At 38.4% G+C, this 25185-nt stretch overlaps 1 protein-coding gene across 1 annotated transcript in view; it reads right to left on the reverse strand.

Annotated features, from left to right (window-relative positions):
* The window catches only part of FAM171A1 (family with sequence similarity 171 member A1), a 183865-nt gene that overhangs the window by 56773 nt on the left and 101907 nt on the right, over positions 1–25185 (reverse strand). The window contains exon 3 of the mRNA XM_044677453.1: positions 15111–15203. Within this exon, the coding sequence (XP_044533388.1) occupies positions 15111–15203 (93 nt within the window). The remainder of the gene's footprint in view (positions 1–15110; positions 15204–25185) is intronic.

A 25185-nucleotide genomic window follows, 5' to 3' on the forward strand; every position in this document is an offset into this window, starting at 1 on the left:
ACATTAATAATGGTTCCGCCTTAACCCCACTGGCTAGATTGGCCGGAACAAAGTGGAAGCCACAACAGTTTAGAGAATTACTAAAGTTTACTCTTCCTACTTAACTTGACCACAATGTGATTGGGTGGTTAAAATGCTGAGGTCCCTTTAGACTCATCAAAAGTTTAGGAGATGAGTCAGAACTTGTCCTCGAAACCAAATAATTCAAAACATATTAATTTCCAAATTCTCTATGTAATCTTCTGAAAATGTTAATTTTGGAGTTAAATAGTAAAGATTCCCACCTTCCAAAACAGAGACCAATTGGTGTCTTTCCTATCAATGAGGAAGTGGACAAGCAAACTTCAGTAGCTTTTTTTCATGAAAAAAGACATTTATTGTACCAACAGTTCACAGACATGGACTCACTTCTTCCTCTGTTCTTCTACTCTCACGTTGTTTGAAAACAATCAGTAGCTCTTGAGAGTGAAAAAACAAAGTCTGTGAAGGGGATAATTCCTATGGTTGCTTAGCACTGAGCATGAGAAGAGGGGACACAAACATCTGTCCACTCAACATGCCCCTGGAAAATCTATTTCAGCATTCTTTCAGAAGGATGCCAACAGTAATACCATCTTAGATTTAGAGCTAGAAGGAGACATAGATGTCATTCAGTCCAATCTACTTATTTTACAAATAAGGAAACTATGGCCCTATGAGGGCTTATGACTTGTCCAAGGTCATACAGATAGTGGGAAAAAACCACTTAACAAACAAGGAATCAGCTCTTCTTCATTTTCAAATTAAAGGAGTTGGATTAGAGCATCTCTAAAGCACTTAGATTTGGTGATTTGCAGGGTGGGAGTGTTTGTTCATATAGGTTACATGTATATCAACATGTATATTCACAGAATGAGGTCCACAGTGAAGCATATTTAGATATTTTTGGAATCTTGCTTACCCTTCTCCTGCCTAGAGGGGCGCAGAAGAAATGGTTAGGAATACAGTTAACTTTCTCTCTTCAGAGAGGAGATCCTGGACTAGAATTAAGTCAATCTTTACCCCATCTGATTGTTGCTAGTATAAGGGCAATTTTTGAGTCAAACTGCATTTCTACTGCTTACCCCTTAAGGGGGAAAGAGGAGTCTAAGTTATGTCTGAAGGTCTTATGCCTTTTTCATCAAATTCCAGTTACACAAAGACCACATGGTGAACAGCAAATCACACATTGTGAATTGTGAATAAACACATTTATTCAAATTGATAACAAAAAAATCAGCAAAGTTACCCTGATTTAAATATATCAAACAATACACAAAGTGAATGAGCTCACTCACTAGGAATAAGGTATGAGAGACAGAGAAAGAGAGAAAAAGAGAATCAGTGAGACAAGCACACAGCATCAAATAATCATTCTTTCCAACAATGAGATGTCTTGTGCAAATGAAACTTGAACCCTGGATTAAATTTGACTTACTGGTGCCTACTTTAAGACTCTCTCCCACACAACTTAAAATCAAAAAGTTTTTAGAAATCCTAGAATGTAACTAATTTGGGAATGGCCTTTGAGGGGCAACAATGGGAGTAAAGTTTAAAGAATACTAGCTCTGGCATCAGAGGACCTGGTTCAAATTCTACCCCTCATACTAGTAGGGTGACTGGGCAAAACTCCTTTGCCTTCAGTTTCCTTATTTGTAAAATGAAAGAGACTAAATGGCCTCTCAGGTCCCTTCTAGCTTTGGATCTATGATCCTAGGGGGACTTCAAGCCCATCTACTTGCAGATAAGTAGACTGAGAAGTGACTGACCTGCCAATTATCTCTTACTCTCATATCAGGTTCATTCCACTGCATCCAGATTAAATAGATTTAAAAATATATTCTGGGTCTGTGTGCATGGGTGATGGGTGAGGAGATAGATACCCATACAAAAGAAATCCAGAAGGTAGTCTTTTTTTTCCTGTCCTAGAAAGGAAAATTCCCATTAGGCTAGCAGAGTTTACTTACTGTTTAATCTTGCCATACGGATTTCAAAACATAAAATTTCAACTGAAGCATTAAACATGTGGCTGGAGAGAACAATGGTCTCTCCTTGCCCTCCCCAATGGTCTTCACTCTTTTAAATTTATAATCACTGCCATTATGTTGAACTAAACAATGAGGTATCATCTGTGAATCTGTACAGGACACGCCTGAAGTCTTAGGAGTGAGCTGTCATCACAGTTCCCTTGCCAGTCCCCAAAGAACCCTTTCCCAGGACTAGGTTTGATGGCTTATGCTAAAGATTGGCCACATAGTGTGGGTTCTTGTCTAAACAGAAAGCATGGGTATAGGTTAAAAGCATCATTATTTATATGGCAGAATAAGTAGGAACTTCAATTCTTTTCCCTGTCCTTACAACAATGGAAGTCTCATGAGACAAGGCATACTATTGCTTTTAAATAATAACAACTATAATAAGCCCAACAATGATAAATTCATGTTAAGGATTTTGTTTTGTCATTGTGAAATTTTACCAAGCACCATAATTTCAATAAGGAGAAACTGCATACCACTGCAGGGTTTATATCCCAAAGAGATAATAACGAAAAAATACTTGTACAAAAATATTCATAGTCGTGCTCTTTGTGGTGGCAACCAAATTGGAAAATGAAGGGTTGACCTCGATTGAGGAATGGGTGAATAAATTATGATGTATGATGATGATGATGGAATACTATTGATTGATGATCTTTCCACATGAACTGGGAGAACCTCAATGAACTGATGCAGAGTGAAATGAGCAGATCCAGAAGAACATTGTACACAGAAAGTAAAACATTATGGAAAATTCAATGTAAAAGACTACTAGTAATATGCTACTAGTAAGCAATGCAACAAAGCGGGACACTTCTGAAGGACCTGTCAGTGATTCCCAAACTTTTTTGACCTACCGCCCCCTTTCTAGAAAAAATATTACTTAGCACCCCCTGGAAATTATGAAACTATTTCTTGAATTCAGAATAGAATGTAATACAAAAAAAGTGTGGCCATTACCACTCCCCTGGATTGCTGCAGCACCCACCAGGGGGCGGTGGTGCCCACTCTGGGAATCACTGACAAATGTAAAAGAATGCTAGCCACATTGAGAGAAAGAACTATGGGAGTAGAAATGCAAAAGCAAAACATATGACATCACTAATCACATGTATGTATGGGTAAATGATTTGGGGTTTAGACTTTTTAAAAAATCGCTTTATAGCAAAAATGAATAATATGGAAATAGGTATCAACATTTATACAATCCAGTGGAATTGCTTGTTGGCTCTGGGAGAGGGGACGGAAGAGGGGAGTGAAAATAAATGAATCATGTAACCATGGGAAAAATAGATAAATAAAAAAAATAAGGAGAAATTGCAGAAGACCAAAATGGAGTTTTACAGTCATTTACCTTTCCATTAAAATGAATTCTTCTTTAAAAGAGGCCAATAACGGGGCATTATAAATATAATGCCCCTACCTGGGAAGCACTGGGATGAGAGCTGAAGCAAAAAATAATTAAAATCACAATGTAGGGCAATTAATTATAGAAAATGTATGCTTTTTAAAGTTAGCATACATATGAGATACTATAAAAAAAGGAAGAAATTGCTTTCAGCTAGTTTCTAGTTATAAAGGGAAACAATGACATTATTAGACTCAAAAAATAAATTGCACCAAATTACAAGGATGGCTTATTCCCTTGTGCATTGCAATAGATCCATGTTTTTCAATCTTTAAGGAAAGACCCATTCCAATATTATCTGTGTATGAAGTATCTACATATTTGCAGTCACAAGTCATTCAGAGAGGTGACTTTGGAAAAAACCACTCAGGGAAACAAACCTCTTAAATGCAGCTGTTTCAAAAGACTCGAAGCTGAAAGGACCTTTGGAGATGAACTACTCCAATCCCTTCCTTGTATAGTTGAAAAAAATGGAGGTACAGAATGGAAATGACTTTTCCAAAGTCACACAGTAATGTGAGGAACAAAGTTCTGATGTGAACTCATTCTAACTGGACACAGTTAAGATGGTCATGCGAGAAGGATGAACAATAGCAATATTTATAAGCAACTGATTCATGGTGAGTTGAGTTCTCTGGGGATGGCATTGAAAATTCACCTCCATAATCACAGAATTTTACAGCTAGAAGGGCTCTCTCCACAAATTCTTTTACCATAAAAAAGTGAAGGTCATGTTATACTCTGCTAGATCATATACGCTCCTTGAGGGCAAGAATTGTCTTTTGCCTCTTTTAGTCTCCCTAGTGCCTGGCACATAGTAGAAGCTTAATAAATGTTTATTGAATTGAATACAGTGGAAAGAACATTGGCTCTGGAGTCAGGAGATCTAAGCTAAAATGCTTCCTGTAATATGAAAGAAAATATCTGTATGATTTTGGCCAAGTCACTTCACATCTCCCTGGGTCTAAGGTTCTTCACCTGGAAGACATTTATTAAGCCCTACCATTTGCCTGGTACCCTCCTAATCCTCACAACAACTCTGACAGGTAGGCATCATCATTATCCCCATTTCACAGTTGAGGAAACTAAGGCAGAGACAGGTCAATTGATGCCCAGAGTGACATAGCTATCTAAAGTCTCTAAGGCCAAATTTGAACTCAGGTCTTCCTGACTCCTGGTCCAGCACCTTGCAAACTATGCCACTTAGGTCCTCTGATTGGGGATGGCAACACATATATAATATTATGTATTCAAATTATGCAAAAAGGAATATACAAATTTTATATTCCCAAAGTCTCAGTGTAGGTTTCTAAGCTATTAAAATTGAAGCATCCATGACATTAAAATGAAGTTCCCATCTGACTTTACTATGTTGGTGTAATAAAATGCTCCCATATATAATATAGTATATGTTATACTTTATATATTGTTAATTTAATATATAAATATTAACAGGAGGTTTTCTAAGCCAATATACTGCAGGAGGGATCCTTAGATACCATTCAGTGGCTAAGTTTTTATGCTGCATATTGACTTTATTTTTTTTTTAATAAACCTTTACCGACCACCTTAGAATCAATACTGTGTACTGGTTCCAAGGCAGAAGAATGGTAAAGACTAAGCAATGGGGTTAAGTGACTTGCCCAGGGTCACAAAGCCAGGAAGTGTCTGAGTCCAGATCCGAACCCAGGACCTCTAATCTCTAGGTCTTGTTCTCAATCCACTGAGCCACCCATCTGTTTCCCCACCACCCTCAGCTATTTTACTCTGGTTCTAGTGCCATTCAAGAGTTTTTCTGACTACCTGTAGGGAAATACTTTTCCCAGGGTCAAAGAACCAGTAGGTATTGAGGTAGGACTTGCACCCAGGTGTTCCCTGGCATCAAGACCATCTCTTTGGCTGCTCTACCAAGCAACTTTTCTAAGGTAGATATAAACTATTTACAGGTGAGTTTTGGAGGAGGGAGGCACAAGCACCAAATCTTAAGTAGGGGATCAGGAAGAGGTATATGGCAAGCCAACCCCAGGGAGTAAGACAACCACATGGTATCCAGCCTGGGTGAGTCTGGAGGCTGACTGGGGCTAATTAATTTGATGGTGTCATTGCCGAGACTACCTTTGGATTCTTTCTATAGAGAGCATCACAACCTTGGCTGGCCCAGATCCATTTATAACACTTGAGGAGGAACAGATATTCCTGGACTTTTTTTTTTTAAACTCTGGACACTAAATAGACTGCCTTATGCTTGAAATTTGGTCTATGTCACCCAGTCCCAGCTTCTTGGCTGCTCCAGTCACGATAAATCAGCAGCTTCAGGAGAAAGAAGGCTGAGTTGGCAGGAGAGGTGAAAGAAGCCAGGAGTGAAGAGAAGAAAGTCAGGGATGAGAATAAGAATGAGGCTGGGAAGTAATTGCCGCACAGGATGGGAAAGGGAATTACCGAGTTTTTTAAATGAGAAGAATCCTGGAGATAATGTGATCTCTGATCCAGTCCTCTCATTTTATAGGTGAAATCAAGGAGTGTCAGAGAAATGATGGGTCCTTGCTAATTAGTGGCAGGAGCTGAGGTCTGGTCCCCAATCTCTTGATGCTCAACTCTCTGCACTGGGCATTGGGACCATTGGCAAACTGGGTCTATGTGATATGGATGAGGGTTTGACCATAAGGTCAATCAATGCACAATCAATAATCAATCAAGTATTTACCATGGACCAAGCACTGTGTGCTAAGTTCTGGGAATACAAAGAAAGGAGGCAGGTGCAGTGTCAGGGATTTTTTTAAAAAAATCCACATGCAGGTTACAACGACACTCCTAAGGAATAAAGGAAGGGGCAGCTAGGTGGCTCAGTGGATAGAGAGCCAGGTCTAAAGAATATAAGTCCAAGAGTCAAATCTAGCCTCAGATACTTCCTAACTGTGACATCCTGGGAAAGTCACTTAAACTTAATCCCAATTGCCCAGCCATTACTGGTCTTCTGTCTAGGGAACCATTATTTCGATTAAATTCTAAGACATAAAAGGATGAAAAAAAAAGAAAATTCTAAAGGAAGCCAGAGATATGGAGTTTTTATTTTATTTACGACATCTCTAAAAATAAAATTTTATCTTTCTTTTGTTTTCAGGAATGCAGAAAAATGGGCAGATTTGATGCTTGTTCGTTTTGCCATCAATGTGATTATGAAACCCAATTCATTTTATCATGTTTTCTGGCTGAGGGCAGGCACAAAGAAGTTAACTTTATTAAATATAGACACTGCTGACAGTTGGGGGGGATTTTTATCAGTTTTCAAGGTTGTGGGCAGGAGGAGACACAGCAAAAACATACAGCAAAAAAAAAAAACTTCTTAAGAATGTGTTTTTTTTAATCTTTATCTTCTGTCTTAGAATCAATACTAAGTATCAGTTCTAAGACAGGAGAGGGATAAGGGCTAGGCAACTGGAATTAAATGATTTAACCAGGGTTACATAGCTAGGAAGTGTTTGAGGCTACATTTGAATCCAGGTCCTCCCAATCTCCAGGTCTGGCACTCTTTCCACTGTGCTATATTCTAAAGACATTCTAAATCTATTCACCAGAAGTGAAGTAATGTAATGGATAGAATTCTGGACTTAGAATCAGCAAGCCCAGAATTCAAATCCTGCCCCAGACACTTATTAGTTTATATGGTCCTGGGTAAGTCACTTAATCTGTGTCTTAGTTTGGTTTATCTTTAAAATAAGGAGATTGGGCTCAATGACCTCTAAGGTCTTTCTCCTAGCTATATCTATAATCCTATGATCTTATACCTTGGGGATTTGGCCTATTTGCAGTTACAATTTATTTGAGTCAAACCTGCCTCTGGGCATAGACACTGTTAGCCACATATGGCAGCCTTGATCTGACCCACTAAGTAGAAGTTTGACTCTTTCTGGTTGTCTGGCAAGCTGTAGCCTTCCCTTTACTTCCCTGAGAATGCAAAACTGGTTGGTACCAAATTGTGAATACATAGGATATAATGTCCTGACCCACATAATTTGCAAGCTCTATTTGATATCTGAACAGATGGCATATGGGTGAACCCACCCAGACTTTCAGCTCACCCTGAATATCACAATGAGCATCCATAGGAAAAGGATAGCCATAATCCTTTATATTTAAGGGAAATTAATCCTAGCCCTTTGAGTTTTATTTATTGAGGTTGAAATTACTGAATTGTTTGGGTGATTTAAAAAAAGTGCCTGAGTGTGAATCTCTGCATATAAAATCAATTTTGTTTTTTTCTGTATTAATCAGTATTACTGAATTTTTTTTTCTCTTTTTCCTCCCTAAAAAAAGTCTTTGCTATAAGGAATAGGTCTTCCACAGGGAGAAAGAAAAGGGGCACAGGAGGAAATCTAGGTAATATAAAAATGTTTTTTAGAAATCAATGAAATATATTGAAGAAAATGTTAAGGACTTGATAAAATCTAAAGTGAATTAGCATCATTTATTAATGTAAGTGACTAATAGTCTTTCTCTGGCAGTCATACAGAATTATTTTTGGTTCTGTAAGTGGAATCACCACTAGCACATAAGCATGAGAAATGGAAGATGGGTTTTCCTGCACATGTCTGTGTGACTTTAAGTTCCTTTACTTTGGTGGGCTTCAGTTTTCTACTTGGTAAAAAGAAAGAGCTGAACTATAGACCATCCAAGGTCCATGCCAGTTCTAAATCCTATGTTGAACTGCTGTTTCATTTCAAGACAACCATCAATTCATGGTGGTAGTACAATGAAAGGAAGGCTAATAATAGTTTAAATATATATATATATTATACACATATATATTTGCAAATATATTACATATAGTATAATAATAGTTTACACACACACATATAGTACATATATATATATCAGCCTAGTAGGCAGGACCTATATATACATACTACTCTGAGAGGTTCAAAGATAAATAGATTTTAATAACTCAGCCCTGGACCCTAGGTAGCTCTCTAGCTCAGAGAGTTTATCAATTCTTTTGGTTTCAAGAGATTGTCTCTCAGTGAAAGACTCATCCAAATCTGCATCTCCATTCGCAATCGCAATCTTTTTCTGAGCTCCATTTGCCTATCACCTACTGCTGGCTAGACATTTCCATTTAGATGTTCTGTCGTCATCTGAAACCCAATATGCTGAAAATGGAACTCATCTTCTCTCTGAAAACTGGCTCGCCCTCTTGACTCTGCTATTTCTGTCATTAGCAGCATCATTCTCCCAGTCAGCCAGGCTGGAAACCTGAGTCATCTTTCACTCCTTCCTGTTTGCCTCTATCTGATCAGTCATCGAGTCTTGGCAGCTCTTCCTTTGTTATATATCTTACATCTGCCTGTTCCATTACATCTCTACTTCCACTTCCCTAGTCCAGGCTCTCAGTCTCCTAAAAGATTAAGCTCCCTGTCCCTTTAATCCATTCTGCACACAAAATTAATCTTCCTAAAATTCTGACTCCATAATGTCCTTCAATGGCAACCCAATGCTGGCAGGACAGTGTCCAGAGACCTTAGGCTGGGGGGTATTCAAGATTCTCAACAATCAAACCCAACCTGTCTTTCCAAACATTGCTAGTTATCCTCTTTTCTGAATTATATGTTCCAGCCCCAACATGTCATGTATATCAGGGGTGTCCAACTCAAATAGAAAAAGATTCCTACAGGTCACATTTTGACTTAGAAAACCCAAATTAACATTATCTATGTTGTATTATATTTTTATTTATTTTGTTAAAAACATTCCAATTACATTTTAATCTGGATGAGGGCTCTGGAGTACACCTCTGATATACAATCCTGTTCCCCCACCTCAAACCCCAAATTGTTTCCATCACCTAAAGTATCATCCCTCTTTCTATTTATCCAAATCTTAGCCATCCTTCCAGTTCCAGGTAAAGACCCTCCTTTTCTACAAAGGATTCCTTAGGTATAATAGTTGCAACAAAGCCTTAAAGTTTAAGATCAAAGGTTGATTGGTTAGGAGCTGGAAGGTATTTCTGAAGTTATCTTATTTAATCCTTTCATTTTACAGATAAAGAACCAGGTCCAGAGAGAGAGAAGAGCAGGAATTTAAACCCAAATCCCCAGACCCCAAATCCAACAGATTTTCCCCTGCAGCAGAATGCTTTACAACAAAGAGCCTTTGCAAATATGATGTCATTTGCCTCTTCCCACCTTCAGCCTATCGCTTCTTCTGGTTCTGCCCTCTATGGCCAAAGAGTTATAAAAATCAAATCCCAATTCCACATGACGTGTCAAATGCTGGACCCCAGCCATTGCATTCCCTGGGTTTTCTCTTTCCCAAGTGAAACATCTGAATTTCTTCAGTAGAAATCATGCTGATTCTTTCTCCACAACATCTCTTGCATTCCTTCCCTTCTCTGGCCTCACAGTCATCAGTGAAGTTCAGGTCAGCATCACCTCCTGCCAGGGCTCTTGCCATATAGCCTTCTGGCTGGTACCCATGCTCAGCCTCTCTTCTCTATAGTCCTTCCTCTATAAATCTTTTATGAGGGCATGACCAATGTCCCTCTCTGACAATGACACAACCCTTATGGCAGGAATTCTCCTCTGCTTGAGCGAAAAGTACAAACTCTCCTACTGAACACTTAAAGTCTTTCATAATCTGGCTCTAGCTGACCTTCCCAGGCTGATTTTGCCTTACTCTTCCTCACATACACTGGGATTTGGCCAAATAGACCTACCTGGTGATCCCCATATAGGACATTTCCATTTCTCCATGTCTGGAATGCTCTTCCTCCTCATCTCCATCTATTAGAATCCCTAATTCCCTTTTGAAGATGCCTTGGAAGTTCTAGCTCCTATACAAAGCCTTTCTGGATTTTCCATCCAAACCCCATCTCCCCCATGTGAAATTTCTTAATACACACACACAATGATGCTTGTGTGTATATATGCCCATTGTTTATAGAGCACATAACCATATTTAGACGTGTATAAATATACATGTACACAAGTACACCAATTATATATTCACATATGCATATATGTGTATAAATATACCCATGGATCTATACCTATTGTGAAAATAGAATTGCCATACTTTTGTCTTTTAATGTAATCAATCAGAAACTTTTAACTTGATAAACCAAGAACTTGGAATTCTCCTTCTTTCTAACTTAGTCAGAAACTTGAAGATCCTTTTGATAAAAGTTCACAACCTCAGAGACAAGAGGTGGCTATGACTGGTTCCTGAATTGTGAGTGGGAGAGCTGATTGGTGGAAAAAACTGCATATAAGCGGAACCCAGGGAGCCCTCACGCTCTTCATGTGGGTCTTCTCTTGGGCAGGACAGGCCCTTTGGCGACACTCTCATGGGCTGGTGAGATTTGCATTTGGACTCGTGCTCTGGAGGCACTTGGACACTGACTGAAGGAGCTCTCTCTTAGGTTGGTGAGACTCTTGCTGAAGAGATTACCATAATTCCTGGCTGGAGATCAAGACCTGAGGGAGCCTTTGTAGGTGGTGAGCTGGATCCCATCAGATAAGCACTTAGGATATTTAGCTAGGCAATATTTTCTACCTCCTTCCTACCTTTCCCTATTTTTACTCTATTTCTATTAAACCAAATTGTTAAAAGCTACTAACAACCTCATAATTTAATATTTAATTATTGTAACCAGCAACCACACCCTTTTAAACTATTACACTACATTAAAAAAACCATTATATTTGCACACTTAGATGTATATATATACACATACCTGTGTGTGTGTGTGTGTGTGTGTGTGTGTGTGTTCAATTGCCTTATCTGCACATATTACCTTCCTCCAGTAGAATATAAACTCCTTCAGGACAAGGCTATTTTGTTTCCAATTTAAGAACTCTGGCTTAAAATATAGGAACAATAAGGACATGACTAGATATGGTGTGTGCCTAAGAAGAGCATGCAAAAATGTATTTGCATGGAAACTTTAAAGCCCTTTTGATTAAGTTTGCAACTGAAAAAGAAAAGAGAGAGAAAGAATTACTTCCACATATCTATGCAGATAGATACCATAAAGAGTAGCCACCATGAAGTACAAACAATAGTTACCCCTGAAAGATAAAATCTAAGAAAGATGCTCCCAACACAACCATTGACCTCCAATAGCAATCCACAAATGCAAAAGTCCAGGGAAGAAGCGATGCGTGTGCGACATTTCCTAAAGTAAGGAAGCTGGTTGGATCTTCTAGGCATTGTCATCCCTCAGAGGCAGTAGGATAAGATTCCTGCCTGGAATGAGTCCAGCTCCGCAAGGCTATGCCTTTTTCAAAAGAAGCAGGCTAATTAGAAGAAGGGGCAAAGCTAACTGTATATTAAGAAGTAACTCATGTGAGGAATTTTAGGAACCAGAGGGAGGAAACATAGTGGAGGCATTTGGGTGAAGATAAATGCTGACAAAAAGGAAGGGAATATTGTCATTAGAAGCCTGAAGGCATGAGATAATAATGATGGGGACGACAGGGGAAGGGGCCTTCAATTAGCTGGACATCTGCTGGAGTCCTCTCTCTGCCAAAAACACATCCGTTAACAATTTCCTGATTTGCTTTATGTTTTAAAAGGTGCACGATCTAGTTCCTGAGTGAAAAATATGGGAACTCGGTGGGAGCAAGCACATTGTCTTATAATTTGAGGAGGAAAACTAGTCCTAGTCTAATATGCAGACTAGATTTAGGGAGATCAGATTCTAAAAGATTCAAAGAAAAAGAGGTTGGACTCCCTGGTTTCAAGAGAAACTATTTGGTTGTGATGAAGAGGAAAAGAATTGCAGAATTGCCTAGAAAGAGAGAAATGAAGATGAACAGGCAACTCATTCACCAACTAAGAGTAGAACAGGAGTGTACACAAGATGGAAGCAAAGGCAGGTGATGATGAATGAACAAAAAACCATGGCATTGTCTTGGGAGGAAAGTAAAACCATTCAGAATGAGCCAGTGAGTTAGGAAGGGCCAGGAAATGCTATTATTGTTGTCTTCATCCATAATGGAGAAAAGAGGAAAATCAAAGATGGGGCAGGAATGATGATGGAAATGGATGGGATTATGATCACCAACCATGAGGAGAAGAAAATGCTGCTCAATTTTGTCTTTGTTTCCAATTTCTGTGCCAAGGAATATGATCTAGGTCATGCAGTGTATAGAGTGCCAGTCTGGAAAATAAGGAAGACCTGAGTTCAAATCTGACCTCTGATGCTTACTAGCTGTGTAATCATGGGCATGTCATCAAACCTATGTTTGCCTCAATTTTATCATCTGTAAAATAGGAATAATAATAGAATCTACCTCCCAATATTGTTGTAAGGATCAAATAAGACAATAATTGTAAAGCACTCAGCATGATCCCTGGCACATAGTAAGTACTATGTAATGTTGGCTGTTGTTATCTTTGTGCTGAATGGGACAGGATAAAAATGGTTCATTGGGAACTGATGCCCAAAACAAACAGGGACAGACTGAGGATGTCTAGCTGGGCTTGATTAGCTCATGTTAATAGGTCTAGATAACTACAACAATAATAGCTGGTCTTTGTATGAGTTTTTATACACAATACATATATGTTTACATAAATACATACATATAAACTTTATGGTTTGTAAAGTGATTTACAAATATTATATTTTATCCTCATAATAACTCTGGGAGGTAGGTGCTATTAATATCTTATTTTATAGATGAAGAAACTGAGTCAAAAAAAGTTAAGTGACTTGCCCAGGGTCACAAAGCTATTAAGGGTCTGAGGCTAAATTTGAGCTCAGGTCTTCCTGACTCCAGGTCCAGGGCTCTATCTACTGAGATATCTGATGTCTAGATAAACTACATCTTCTAGTAATGAAAAAAAATAGCACTGAGTGAGGCATAGTGGACAAAGTTTCTCCTCCAGCCCCTCTGCTTGGTAGCAAAGATCTTCACTCACTGCTCTAATGAGTTCCCTCTTCTCACTTATGCCATGCCATAGAATACCTGAATATCTTTATTCTCTTTTTTACCCTATATCTACTCTTCTTTAACTCCTGTATCTGAGAATTCAATACCAAGGCTAACCCCTAGTTCCTGTGATGATGATCTCAAGTCTCCTGCCTCTCCTAGAACTGGTCCCCTTGATCTTCCCTTTTTGTTCTCACCCTTTTTGTTCATGAAGCAGTCAGAGGACTATTGAATGGAAAGAGGAACTAACTTTTCTACTCCAATCTAGAAATCATTCCTTAATTTTTTTGTGGGGGGTAAGGGTGGATCATGGATCCCTTTGGCAAGCTAGCAAAGCCTAAGGGACCACTTCTCAAATACACAATATAAAAGAGGATTATAAAGGAAATCAAGTATAATGGAAGATAGTCCGTCCTCCCTCTCTCCCTCCCTCCCCCCCCCTCTCTCTCAGAACTCCTGTCCTAGTGAATAGAACTAGGGTCAATGGGTTGGAAGTTCCAAAAAGACAAATTTAGAAAAACTTTTGAATCAGAGTTCTGTTGAAATAGAATGGGCTACTTCAGAGGTTAGTGGATTCTCTTCCACTGGAAGTCTTCAAGCCAAAATTCTATGACTATTTATCATTTGTTATAAAAGGTTAAGTAGGGGCTGGAATTGATGGTCTCTGAGATCCCTTATAGCTCAGAGACACTGTCATTGTGTTAGAATAAAGATTTACGGCAGAAATGACCATCACTTTTCCAAGGGCATTATGCCAATCCAGATGTTTTCTGCACAGAACAACAGAAATGACATCCAAAATAATAATAATCCTGGCTAATTGGACATGAGACAGAATGTCTTTTGACTGAAAATTAGGAGTCTGAAAGTCTGATTCTCAAATTACAAGGTACACATGAAATAAAACTCTCTATTTAGATCAGAGGTATCCTTTACAGAGAGATATCCTTACTACTCCCACCTTTGGTTGTCATTTCCTGATACAACTAAGGACAAGACAGTTAAACTGTGTAGTTTAGTTTCTATATGTGTCTAATACAGAATAAAAAGCAGAAGGCAAATATTTTCAAGCACTATTCTTTAGTCAAAAAGGCTCTGAAATGACTGGAAATGATATTCATTTCCTGCAAGAATATTCCTACTAGTCAGTCAGTCAACAAGTGCTTATAAAGTCCCTACTATGTGCTAGGCACTAGCTAAGTGCTGGAAATACAAAGAAAGTCATGATACCTCCTTGCCTTCAAGGAGCTCACAGTCCAGTAGAGAAGAAAACAAACAAATAACTATGTGTAAACAAAAGATTATCTATCCATATGCAAAAATGTCTGTGTGGAGTTATACACACATGATAAGTTGGAGATGATTAACAGAGGGAAGGACAGTAGATGACATAAGCAATAAAAATTAGTAATAAGATGAATTCTAAATGTTTAAATGTTCTAAACGTCTACATGAAATGACCTTTCACATTCAGATATATTTAAAACAGACAGGTCAGTCCACAGAAGGCTCTAGGCCCTAGAAAAACTAGGCTGGGTGGGCATAAAATCCACCTAAAAATTCATTCAAGGTCAACTAATGTGTTACCAACATCTAACATGCTTTCAGGGGAGTGATGTCTTCCTCTCAGCAAATGCTTTATGACTACATCCCTGGCAAGACTGAGATAAGTGAGTTTGCAAGTTGCCATTATCCATTTTAAGATATGAAATGTACCTTGAAATCCTGAGACTATTTGGACGACATCTTCATACACCATTAGAGTAGCAGATCGCTCAGGGAGCAGGCCAAGACTTAGAGAAGAAAACACTGGAGAAGGAAAAAAAAAGAGGATGCTTGTGAATTTTTGCAACTAAATTAAACCATACATCAGTCAAGCAAGCAGTTAAGGTAACAAGTGTCTACTATGTTGTAGGTGCTGGGAATATAGAGATATAAAATGAAATAATCCATACATGCAAGGAGTTTACCCCACAAGTCAGTAAACACTTATTAAACACCTACTTTGTATCAGGCGAGGTGTGAAGTGCTGAGAGGTACAGAGAGAGGTAAAAGGCAATCAGTCCCTTTTCTCAGGAAACTTATTGTCTAATAGCTGAGTGTTTTCAGATCTATTCAGATTTGGAAACTACCAATAGTCTGTTGTTATTTTACTTAACAAAAGTCTATGAAAATTGCAAGAAGAATATGTAAAATCCCCAGAAGACCAACTGCCCCAGCCCCAAAAAAGCTCTCTGATGAGAATGATCTCCATCAGGGCTCCAAACCAGGCAACACTTTAGGAGATGATCCCCATAAGTCTTCTCTTCCCAGAGAGGACCACCTTCTGGTGAGAAGCCCCTTTTAATTTAGGTGGGCTGATCCTCCAACAACAGACACCAAAAAGGTAGTGGAATCTGTTAAAGGAGCCAGCATTTAGAGTGTGTTAATGTTTATTAAATGCATATTTTATAATATGAATTATTATAATAAATGCAATAAAATCACAAAAATTAAAAAATTACAAAATTACAAAAAATGCAATAAATACATATTCTGCACAACAGCTCTGTGAAGTGGATGCTATTATTATTCTCATTTTACAGATGAGAATTGTCAAATGACTTGCCCAGAATCACACAACTGCTAAGTATCTAAGATTTGAACTCAGGATTTCATAATTCCAAGACTAACACTATCTGACAACACTCATTGGACTTCAAACTTCTCCATCTTTGTAGTACCTGCTAAAGCATATACTCTGAAGCCCAGGGTTGGACAGCCCAGGCCACCTCTGCACCAAAAAAATTCAATGGAATAGGTCCAACAATTTGAACAGCTAAAAACATGAACTTTTAGTCTACTTAAGAAAACCTTAAATTAAGCTCTTTGTCTTTGTTTACTTCCAACATGAGACCCAAATGGAAGAAGAATGGAATCTGAAAGGCAAAAGATCAGAGCCAGGGAAGTTGACTGTGCTGACCAGAGGCCAGAGAAGTAAGAGATACGGAAAGGCATACTACTAGTCACACCTTCAGGAGGTATTTCTCTGGAGGACTGTATAGGCTCTCCTATCTGATCCAGAAACTTTTATCTCTAATGACTGGTAGGGGGCTCCTATCACTATTTGGAGAGGGGGCAGCTAGGTGGCACAGTGGACTGAGCCCCAGGACTGAAGTCAGGATGACTCTTCTTCCTGAGTTCAATTCTGGCTCAGACACTAACTGAGTGATATTGGACAAGTCGCTTAGCCCTGTTTGCTTTGATTTTTTCACCTGTAAAATGAGCTAGTGAAGGAAATGGCAAACCACTCCAGTATGTCTGACAAGAAAACTCCAAATTGGGTCACAAAGAGTTGGACATGACTGAAAATGACTCAACAACTACATCATTATTTGGTTCTTCCTTGACAAAGGACATTTCATCTTTTAATGCATAGTCTACTTGCCCGAAATCAATTTGTTTAGCCTTGTTACATGAACTCTTTTGAAATTCTGGACTGATTATTTTCTGTGACTGAGTCTTAGGAAATTGCCAAGTTACTAAGAGGTTAAATGACTTGTTCATGGTCACAGGTAATAATTTTGTCAGAGAAAGTCCCCAAACTCTGATTTTTCTAACTTTGAGGCTATATCTATACAATAAATAAACAGATCAACAAACTTTCCAATAGCTATAACACAACAAATAACATAGCTTAGTATTGTGTGAAGAACACTAAGCAGGAGTTGGAAGAACCAGGTTCAAGCCTCATCTCTGCCACTAAGTAGGTGTGTGACCTTGGGTTACATTACTTCCTCCCCCTTGGGTTTAGTCTCCTGATCCAGGAAGGAAGGAGAGCTATACCATATAACCTGTTCTCTAATGTTCCTTTCAGTTTTTGCAATGCTAAGTTGTCAAAACAGAAAAAAAAAAAACAAAACCTTTTCAATTCATTTTTTCTTGGCCAACTCAGAGACTAACAATTAAGAGAGGCAAAAATAAATCAGACCCTTAAGTGAATAAAGGACCCCTAAAGAGGTAGGAGATATTTCTGACTGAAATAAGTCATGTGTGAAAGATCCCATGTTCTTCAGATTTAATTGAAAAAAATTTAAACAAAAAGATGAAAGCCTACCTTTGAAGAGAGATTCCAGACCACAACTTCCTTCCTTCCTTTCTTTAAGAAAAAAAAACCCAACCTTTACTTTCTCTCTTAGAGAACAACAACTTTAAGATAGAAGGGCAAGGGCTAGGAAAATGGGGTTAAGTGACTTGCTCAGGCTTCCACAGCTAGGAAGTCTTAGATCATAATTTTCAAAGTTCAAATTACACTATCCAGGGCATTCAGTCTAAAACAGGATCTAGCTGTCTGCCCCCTATCACTGGCAAAAATAAAGCTATTTATTTATGATGTTCCCCTTTACTTATTTCAGCTTCAGGAAGGAAAAAAACTCTATGCCCTGATGCTTCCTTGCAAAGTAAGGGATGGGAAGAGAAATTTAGCTTTGAAAAACCTCCTAAGAATGCCTTGTCTTGTGTACATGCTTGAAAGAGCTCTTTTTTCATTATAAATATAGAAAACATGTCCCTTTGGAAAGGACATTCCACAGCTCTAGTGAATTTGTGTAACAGGTAAGGTAACAAGCATTTATTAAGTGTTTACTGTGTGCCAAGCACTGTACTAAGTCACAGATTGAATTTCAATCCAATCATTTCAGCACCAAGCTCTTGTTAATATTCCAAACAAAGGGCTGACTATTGTGAAGAAGAGAGCTGGGAAAAATGTAATGTGACTATTGTCTGATTCACACAGAAGAAAGGAGATTAGGGGAATGTTTTCCTTTTTCTTCCGGCATTTGTGAGGAAAGGATCCAAAGTGAAGGCAATTCAAACAGCCCATGCTTCTGTTCTCTCCCCACAGGCTGATTCACTGCTCAAATCACCTTTGAACTTCCCTTGGGTCACTTCCACAGTTTTTTCTTGGCATGAAAAAAGTAAGAGCCAGGATTTTGTTCTTTTGAGACAAATTTCAATTTGGTGATTGAGGATAAAACCAAATTCTTCTAGGTTCTGGGAGGCCAGAACTAAAGGGAACGTGTCTCTAAGAATCTGGAAGTTCCCAATTTATAGATGCCCCATATATAAGCACCCTGGGAGTTCTCTTCCTCTCCTCCTTTTTTCTTGGATCCTTCAGATCCTGGCTGTTGCCTTGGCCACCATATTGTCTGCTGCCATCACTCTTCCCTAAGCCCTGGTTCTATTTATTCTACTCTGGGCTATAGAGTCAGCCATGGTAGGATGATCTGATGGTAAGAATAAAGAAGGTAGACCGGATCTCACCCTTGCCTTTTGTTTCTCATTCTCCCCTGGTCAAGGGCAAAAGAAAACTTTAGGAAAGAATCAAAGGAGGAGAAACCCCAAGGGAATCACAGTTCCTCAAATATTGCCCACTGCAACTACTTCTCCCCTTTAGAATTCTCAAACATCATCCATGCTTATGGGCCTTCATCATTCATTTGGTTAAAAAGCATTTACAAAGTGACATGCCTACTATATGGTAGGCCCTAGTGTGAACACTATGAACATGGAGACAAAAATGTAACATTCTTTGTCCTTAAGGACTTTTATTCTACTGGAATTCATCAATGAATAAATCAATCAAAAACTACGTGCCAGGCACCATCCTAGATGTTAGGTATAAAAAGACAAGAACATAAAACAATCTCTACTCTTCTTAGGATTGTTGTTTAAGGAGACAACATGCATACATAAGTATATAGAGAACAGTTGTATACAGGATAAATACAAATAAAGGTACTTACATTCAAGATAATTCTTACTTCCCTGCTGACGATACCCAGTACCCACTTAACCACCAGCTTTCACTAAGAGCCTTTGCCTTTATTTCCAAAAAAACAATCAGCAAATATTTACTAAGCATTTATGATTTGCCAGATACTGGGCTAAGCCCTGAGTATTAGAAAGGCAAACGTGAAACAGTCCTCCACTTTAGGAATTTACTTTGATGAGGAATTCAGCATGGTGATGTGATACAGCAAAGAGAATGTAGAACTTGTAAGTTAGTGGATAGAGTGCTGGGCCAGGAGTCAGGAACACCAGAGTTCAAATTCAGCCTCAGATACTTAGTAGCTGGGTGACCTTGGGCATGTCACTTAACCAGTGTTTGTCTCAGTTTTCTTATCTGTAAAATGGAGATTGAACTGTTAGGACTGATGTTCACTGAGGAAGTGTAGAGAAGGGCACAAATTTGAGGGATGTTGAGGACACAAGGCAGGATTTGGCAACAGATTAGACTCATGGGATGAGTAAGAGTGGGAGATCAAGGATGACACTAGAGTTGCCAAACTGCTTGACTGGGAATATTTCAAAACTTTAGACTATACTAGAGAAGCTTAGAAGAAGAGTGAGGCTGGTAATGAGTTCTCCTTTAGATAGGATGAATTTGAGGTGTCTTTGGGACATGCAGTTTGAGATGTATAAAGTCAAGTCAACAAACATTTATTAAGCAGTTACTGAGCAAGAAGCATGATGATTGTTCTGAACCAGGAGTGAGCATAAATAGGCAGCTCATGATCAAGGAATACAGTTCAGGAGAGAGACTGGAGCTGAAAAGATCAATCTGGTAGTCATTTGCAGAGAAAAGGTGACTGAATCCAAGGAAAGTTAATGAGATCACCAAGTTAGATGTTCTAAAAAGAAAAGAGATGAGGATGTAAAATACCTGGAGGTCACACTTAGTTGGGGGTATGATCTAGATTATGAATTAGCAAAGGATTCTGAAGAGGAGTCAGTAGGTAGGTAGATGGAAAGAAGAAGCAGAAGAATTTCATGAAAACCCAGAGAGGATACCATATTTAGGAGGAGAGCCTGGTCAATAGCATCAAAGAGTTATTTATTATTTATATATTTTTTCTCTGACTTCTGGGTCCTGTAACCAACCAAATGGAAAAGGAGCTATTTCCCCTGATCTTCTATATCTCCTCAAACTCTACAGAACAAGAAAAATGTACCAGAAAAAAAGAAATTGGACTTGTCTCCAAAGGCTAAGACACTAAGAACCCTAAGGAGGAAACAAACTATGAATTAATGACAGAAAGGGCTAATCTTTAATCTGTAATTCACTTCCTCAGATTCCTTCCCCCATTACCCCCATGACAGGCCTGTTCCATAGTACTCTAAATCTTATGTTCTGAGAGGCAATTAGCAATTTCTTTGCTGCTATTACAGTCTTTGCTATCACACCCTGGCTCCTGCTCTGACCCCATGATTCTACTCCCCATCCTTTGGGTAGATCTTCTTAGGTTAGCAGTATACTATGTGGCAGCTATCTCAGCCAAAGACTGAAGAGTATAGGGAACTGAGGCAGGGCACCACTTTGTGGTGGGGCTCCATCAAGCCTGAAGAAAAGTGGACTGGCATTCAGCTGAGGCCAGGTCTCTCTTTCTAGAAATCACCTGGGACAAAGTGGGAGGCTAGGAAAAAGGAAGTTGAGAGAGCTTTGGGGTCCTCCTCATGAACTCTGCCTTAAAAGACCACCAAGGGGTTGTAAAGTAAGTTCTAAAGGAACATAAGGAAAAATAGTGGAATTACCAAAGATTCCAGTACAAAGAAAACTTGGTTAAAAAACCTTGTGCTCTAGCAGATAAATACAAAAGGAAACTATTAATAATAGAATGAACCATACTCTTTAAGGTATCCAGACAAATCCAACTATCACTAAATATCACAAGACAAAAGAAAATGAAAATGACAGAAGATCCTTTGGGTTCCCAAGAGAATGTGGAACCACAGGAAGATGTTGCCAAATGGCTCCAAAGAGAAATAAAAATGATGAAAGCAGAATTGCAGAAATAATTGATAGACTAGAAAAAGCGTGACTCCACAATGGCGAGTCTCTCCAAAATAATGAAAGAGAAAACAAGTTATTAAATTGGGAAGGCAAATACACAGAAGTCAAATACAGTCTGGAAGAAGAGAAATAAAAAAAGGATCATGTTAAAAGAATATATGAGAGCTATAGAATTGAAACATTGATCTGAAAGATAGTATGTGTAGAGACAACATAAGGATCATAAGTATATCACAAGAACATAGTAAGCTAAAGAATCTGAACACCAAAATGTGAGAAATAATACAACTGTCTAGAACTTCTGAGTACAGAAAAAAAGCCAATTAAAAGGATCCACAGATTGTCTTTGGGGGTTGTGGGAAAGGAGAAAACCTAAACTGCAAACTCCCAGACACACAGTAATTAAATAGAACAATTCCAAAGACAAACAATAAAGCAACTGGGAGAAAGACCTTCAAATATAAAGAAAAGGAAATTTAAATATATAATTCTCTTCTGAACCCTCTAGAAATCATAGAAAGAACTGGACTACTGTGTTCCTGAAAGCCGATGAAATTAAACTGCCACACCAAAAGACATATCTTATAAATCTGAGTCTAACTCCATTTGCCTCAGTTTCCTCATCTATAAAATGAGGTTAAGAAGAAAATGGCAAATTGCTCTAGTATCTTTGCCAAGCAAACACAAAATGGGGTCATGAGGAGTCAGACATGACTGAAATGACTTAACAAAAACAACCAAGAAAGAAAAAAAGCACTAGCATTAAGGTGGGGTTTTTGCTAGGACTTAGGAAACAAGGGAAATCAGGAGGTAGTGATGAGAAGGGAGAGAATCCCAGGCATGGGGGATGGCCAGCTAAAATGCACAGTCAAGAAATGGAGCATTTTGTGTGTAGAAGAGCAAACAGAACAGTGTCACTAGATCACAAAGTATGTGAGGATAGGTAGATGGTGAAGGATGGAGTGGGTCAGTTTATAAAGCTTTGAATTTCAAACTCTTTTTGGCTTTATATTTGATCCTGAAGGTGATGAGGAGCCAAGGACGTTAATTGAATGTAGATGTGTGTGATGTAATCAGATCTGTACTTTAGAAAGATTAATATGACAGCTGAAAGGAGGATGCATTATTATAGGAAGAGACACGAGGCAGAGGAGACCAAACAATGAGCTTTAGTAATAGTATAGGTGTGAGGTGACAAGCGCCTATATCAGGCTGGTGGCAAGGTCAGAGGGGAAGAAGGGTGCATATATATAATTATTTCAAAGGGGGGATTGACAAAACTTGGCAGCAGACTAGAAATGAGGAGTAAGGACTAAAGAATGATACTTTGATTGCAAGATTGAATGACTGGGATGAAAGTGGTGATCTCAACAGTAATAAGGGAATTCAGAAGTGGGGATAAGTTTTTGGGGGAAAGATGAGTTCAATTTTAGATATATTGAGTTTAAGATGTAAGATTAGTTTAATTTAGATAAGACATGGAGTTTGAGATGTTCAAAAGGCAAATGGAGCTCAGCAAAAAGATTAGGGTTGGATGTATAATCTTGAAATTATCTGCACTGAGATAAATGGACCTATGGGAGCAGGTGAGATCAGTTTTGAAGTTGAAGAAGGTCCAGGAGAGAGCTTTGGAGGACATCCACAGGTAACAGATAACAAAAGAGACTGGGAAAGAGTGATCAGAAAGAAAAAAGGACAACCAGGATAAAGCAATATCATAGAAACCTGGAGAGAAGAATACTGAAAAGCAACTGACAAGGCGAAAAAGGGTAGAAAGGTCAAGAAAGATGGGGATTGAGAAAAGATCATTGGATCTGGCAATATAGAGATTACTAGTAACTTTGGAGAGAACAGTTTCAGTTGAATAATGAGCCTGGAAGTTAGACTGTAAAATGCTACATGAAAAGAAGTGGAGACATTGATTAATGACAATCTTCTCAAGGAGTTTAGTCACAAAATGGAGGAGAGATATGGAATGACAGCTAGTAGGGATGAATGGATCAAGTGAGAGCACTTTTAAAGAAGGAGAAATGTTTTCAGGCAATAAGGATGTAACCAGGGGACAGGGAAACACTGACGATAAGTGAGAGAGTGGGGCTGATAGAAGTAACACTCTGCTGGAGAAGATTGGATATAATCAATGAAAAAAAAAGATGAAGATTCAATATGAAAGGCATTTGAAGCACTTCTACAAAACAGACGTGTAGATTGTATGATTTGAAAGCAACCCAGACAACAGAAATATGAAAAAGTAAACAAATACAGCAACCAGGAGAGGAACAATTAAGTGAAATTAATTAGCTCAGCTAAAAACAGGAAAAATAAAACCTAAAATGAGAAAGATACCTTTGAGGTTAAAAATGACTACTAAAACAAATTAATAACAACAAAACACAAAAAGGGATCATTAACTGATCTTCTAAAAGTGCAAAGGAGACAAGGGCAAAAACAGAACTTAAAACAAAGAAATGGTGGTAAAGGACTAGGCCTGCAATGTCAGACTTCACCAAGAAGTGGATCAATTTCCCTTATGGTATTAAACTGAAGAACTGAAGGAATGTGCTGTGTTGAGGAGTGGACATACCAAGAAAGACAAAAAAATAGTCCCTGCTCTCAAGCAACTCATAGTCTAAGTGGGAAGACAACATACAAACAACTATGTACAAACAAGATATATACAGGATAAATTGAAGATTGAAAAAGCAGAGGGGAAGGTACTGGTATTAATGGAGATAAAGAAAGGCTGCCTATAGAAGTTAGGATTTTAACTGGGACTTGGAGAAAGCCAAGGAAATCAGTAAATAGAGATGAGGAGGGAAAGCATTTCAGGCATAAGGAAAAGTCAGGAAAATGCATGGTGTGGAGAGCTGGATTATTTTGTGCAAGCAATAGCCTAGTGTCACTGGAATATAGAATAATGGCGAGGATACAAAGAAAGAAGGGAAAACATAAGATATATGGCATGTACCCTAATCAAGTCAGTGGTAAAGAGTGAATAGAAAATAACTTCTATAGTCTCTCAGGAAGAAGAGGAGCCTCGATAGAATGGGCAAAGAGGTAATGGAAGGGAAAGAAAAGGAGGATTTGAGATTCAGTGATGGTAAGGCTGAATAACATTCGCATAATGAGAGAGAGATTATGTAATAAGAAATGGGGATATTAGAATGGATAAAATCTTTTGGGATTTGGTCATCTTAGAGAATGTTGTGCTTCTATGAATGGCATCCTGTCTCAGGAGAAAGGGAATTAGAGTTCTCAGAAGCAACTGACATCTACAAGATTGGAAGAGTAAAAATCCAGAGAAATTCCATGGCATATGGTGGGGAAAATCATCACAGGAAAGGTGTTAGGTAGTAATGAACCACACAATCATTTGATTCTAAAGCTCCTTCACTTTCCAAAAGGCATACCTTCCTTTATCTCATTTTTTCTCAATAAAATAGCAAAATAAAAATAAGTACTTATTGAATGAACACAGTTTATCAAAGTGCAAAAATCTGACATGAACAAGAATAAGAACAGCCAGCATTAATACAGTTTGTTAAGGTTTGCAAAGCACTTTTGATGAAGAAATGTAGCTCAAATGCATAGCCTTGAGTCCAATGATAATACATGGCAGCTTTGGCTATTAGGTTATAATTTTCTCTTTCTGAAGTCACACAATATCTACAAATATAAAGCAATGAAAATGATTTGGAATTCCATCAGTATTTGTGTTCCCCTCCACCAGTACAGATTGTACCCTCCTCTCTTAATTTAGTAAGCAATTGCTCTGTGATTAACCCAGTGATAAGCCTCTGAACCAAACCAGGAGGGTTCTCAGATAATGGACATAGATTTAGTCACCTTTTCTTGACCTATTTCTAGCTTGTTAGGACCTTCAAAAGCTTGAAATTTTATTGGCAGAACCAAGAGAACTCAGGGTTACCCCCTCCACAATGATAAGACTTAAATTAAAGG

Source organism: Gracilinanus agilis, chromosome 5 (genome assembly GCF_016433145.1).
Source record: "Gracilinanus agilis isolate LMUSP501 chromosome 5, AgileGrace, whole genome shotgun sequence".
Classification (NCBI taxonomy): Eukaryota; Metazoa; Chordata; class Mammalia; order Didelphimorphia; family Didelphidae; genus Gracilinanus; species Gracilinanus agilis.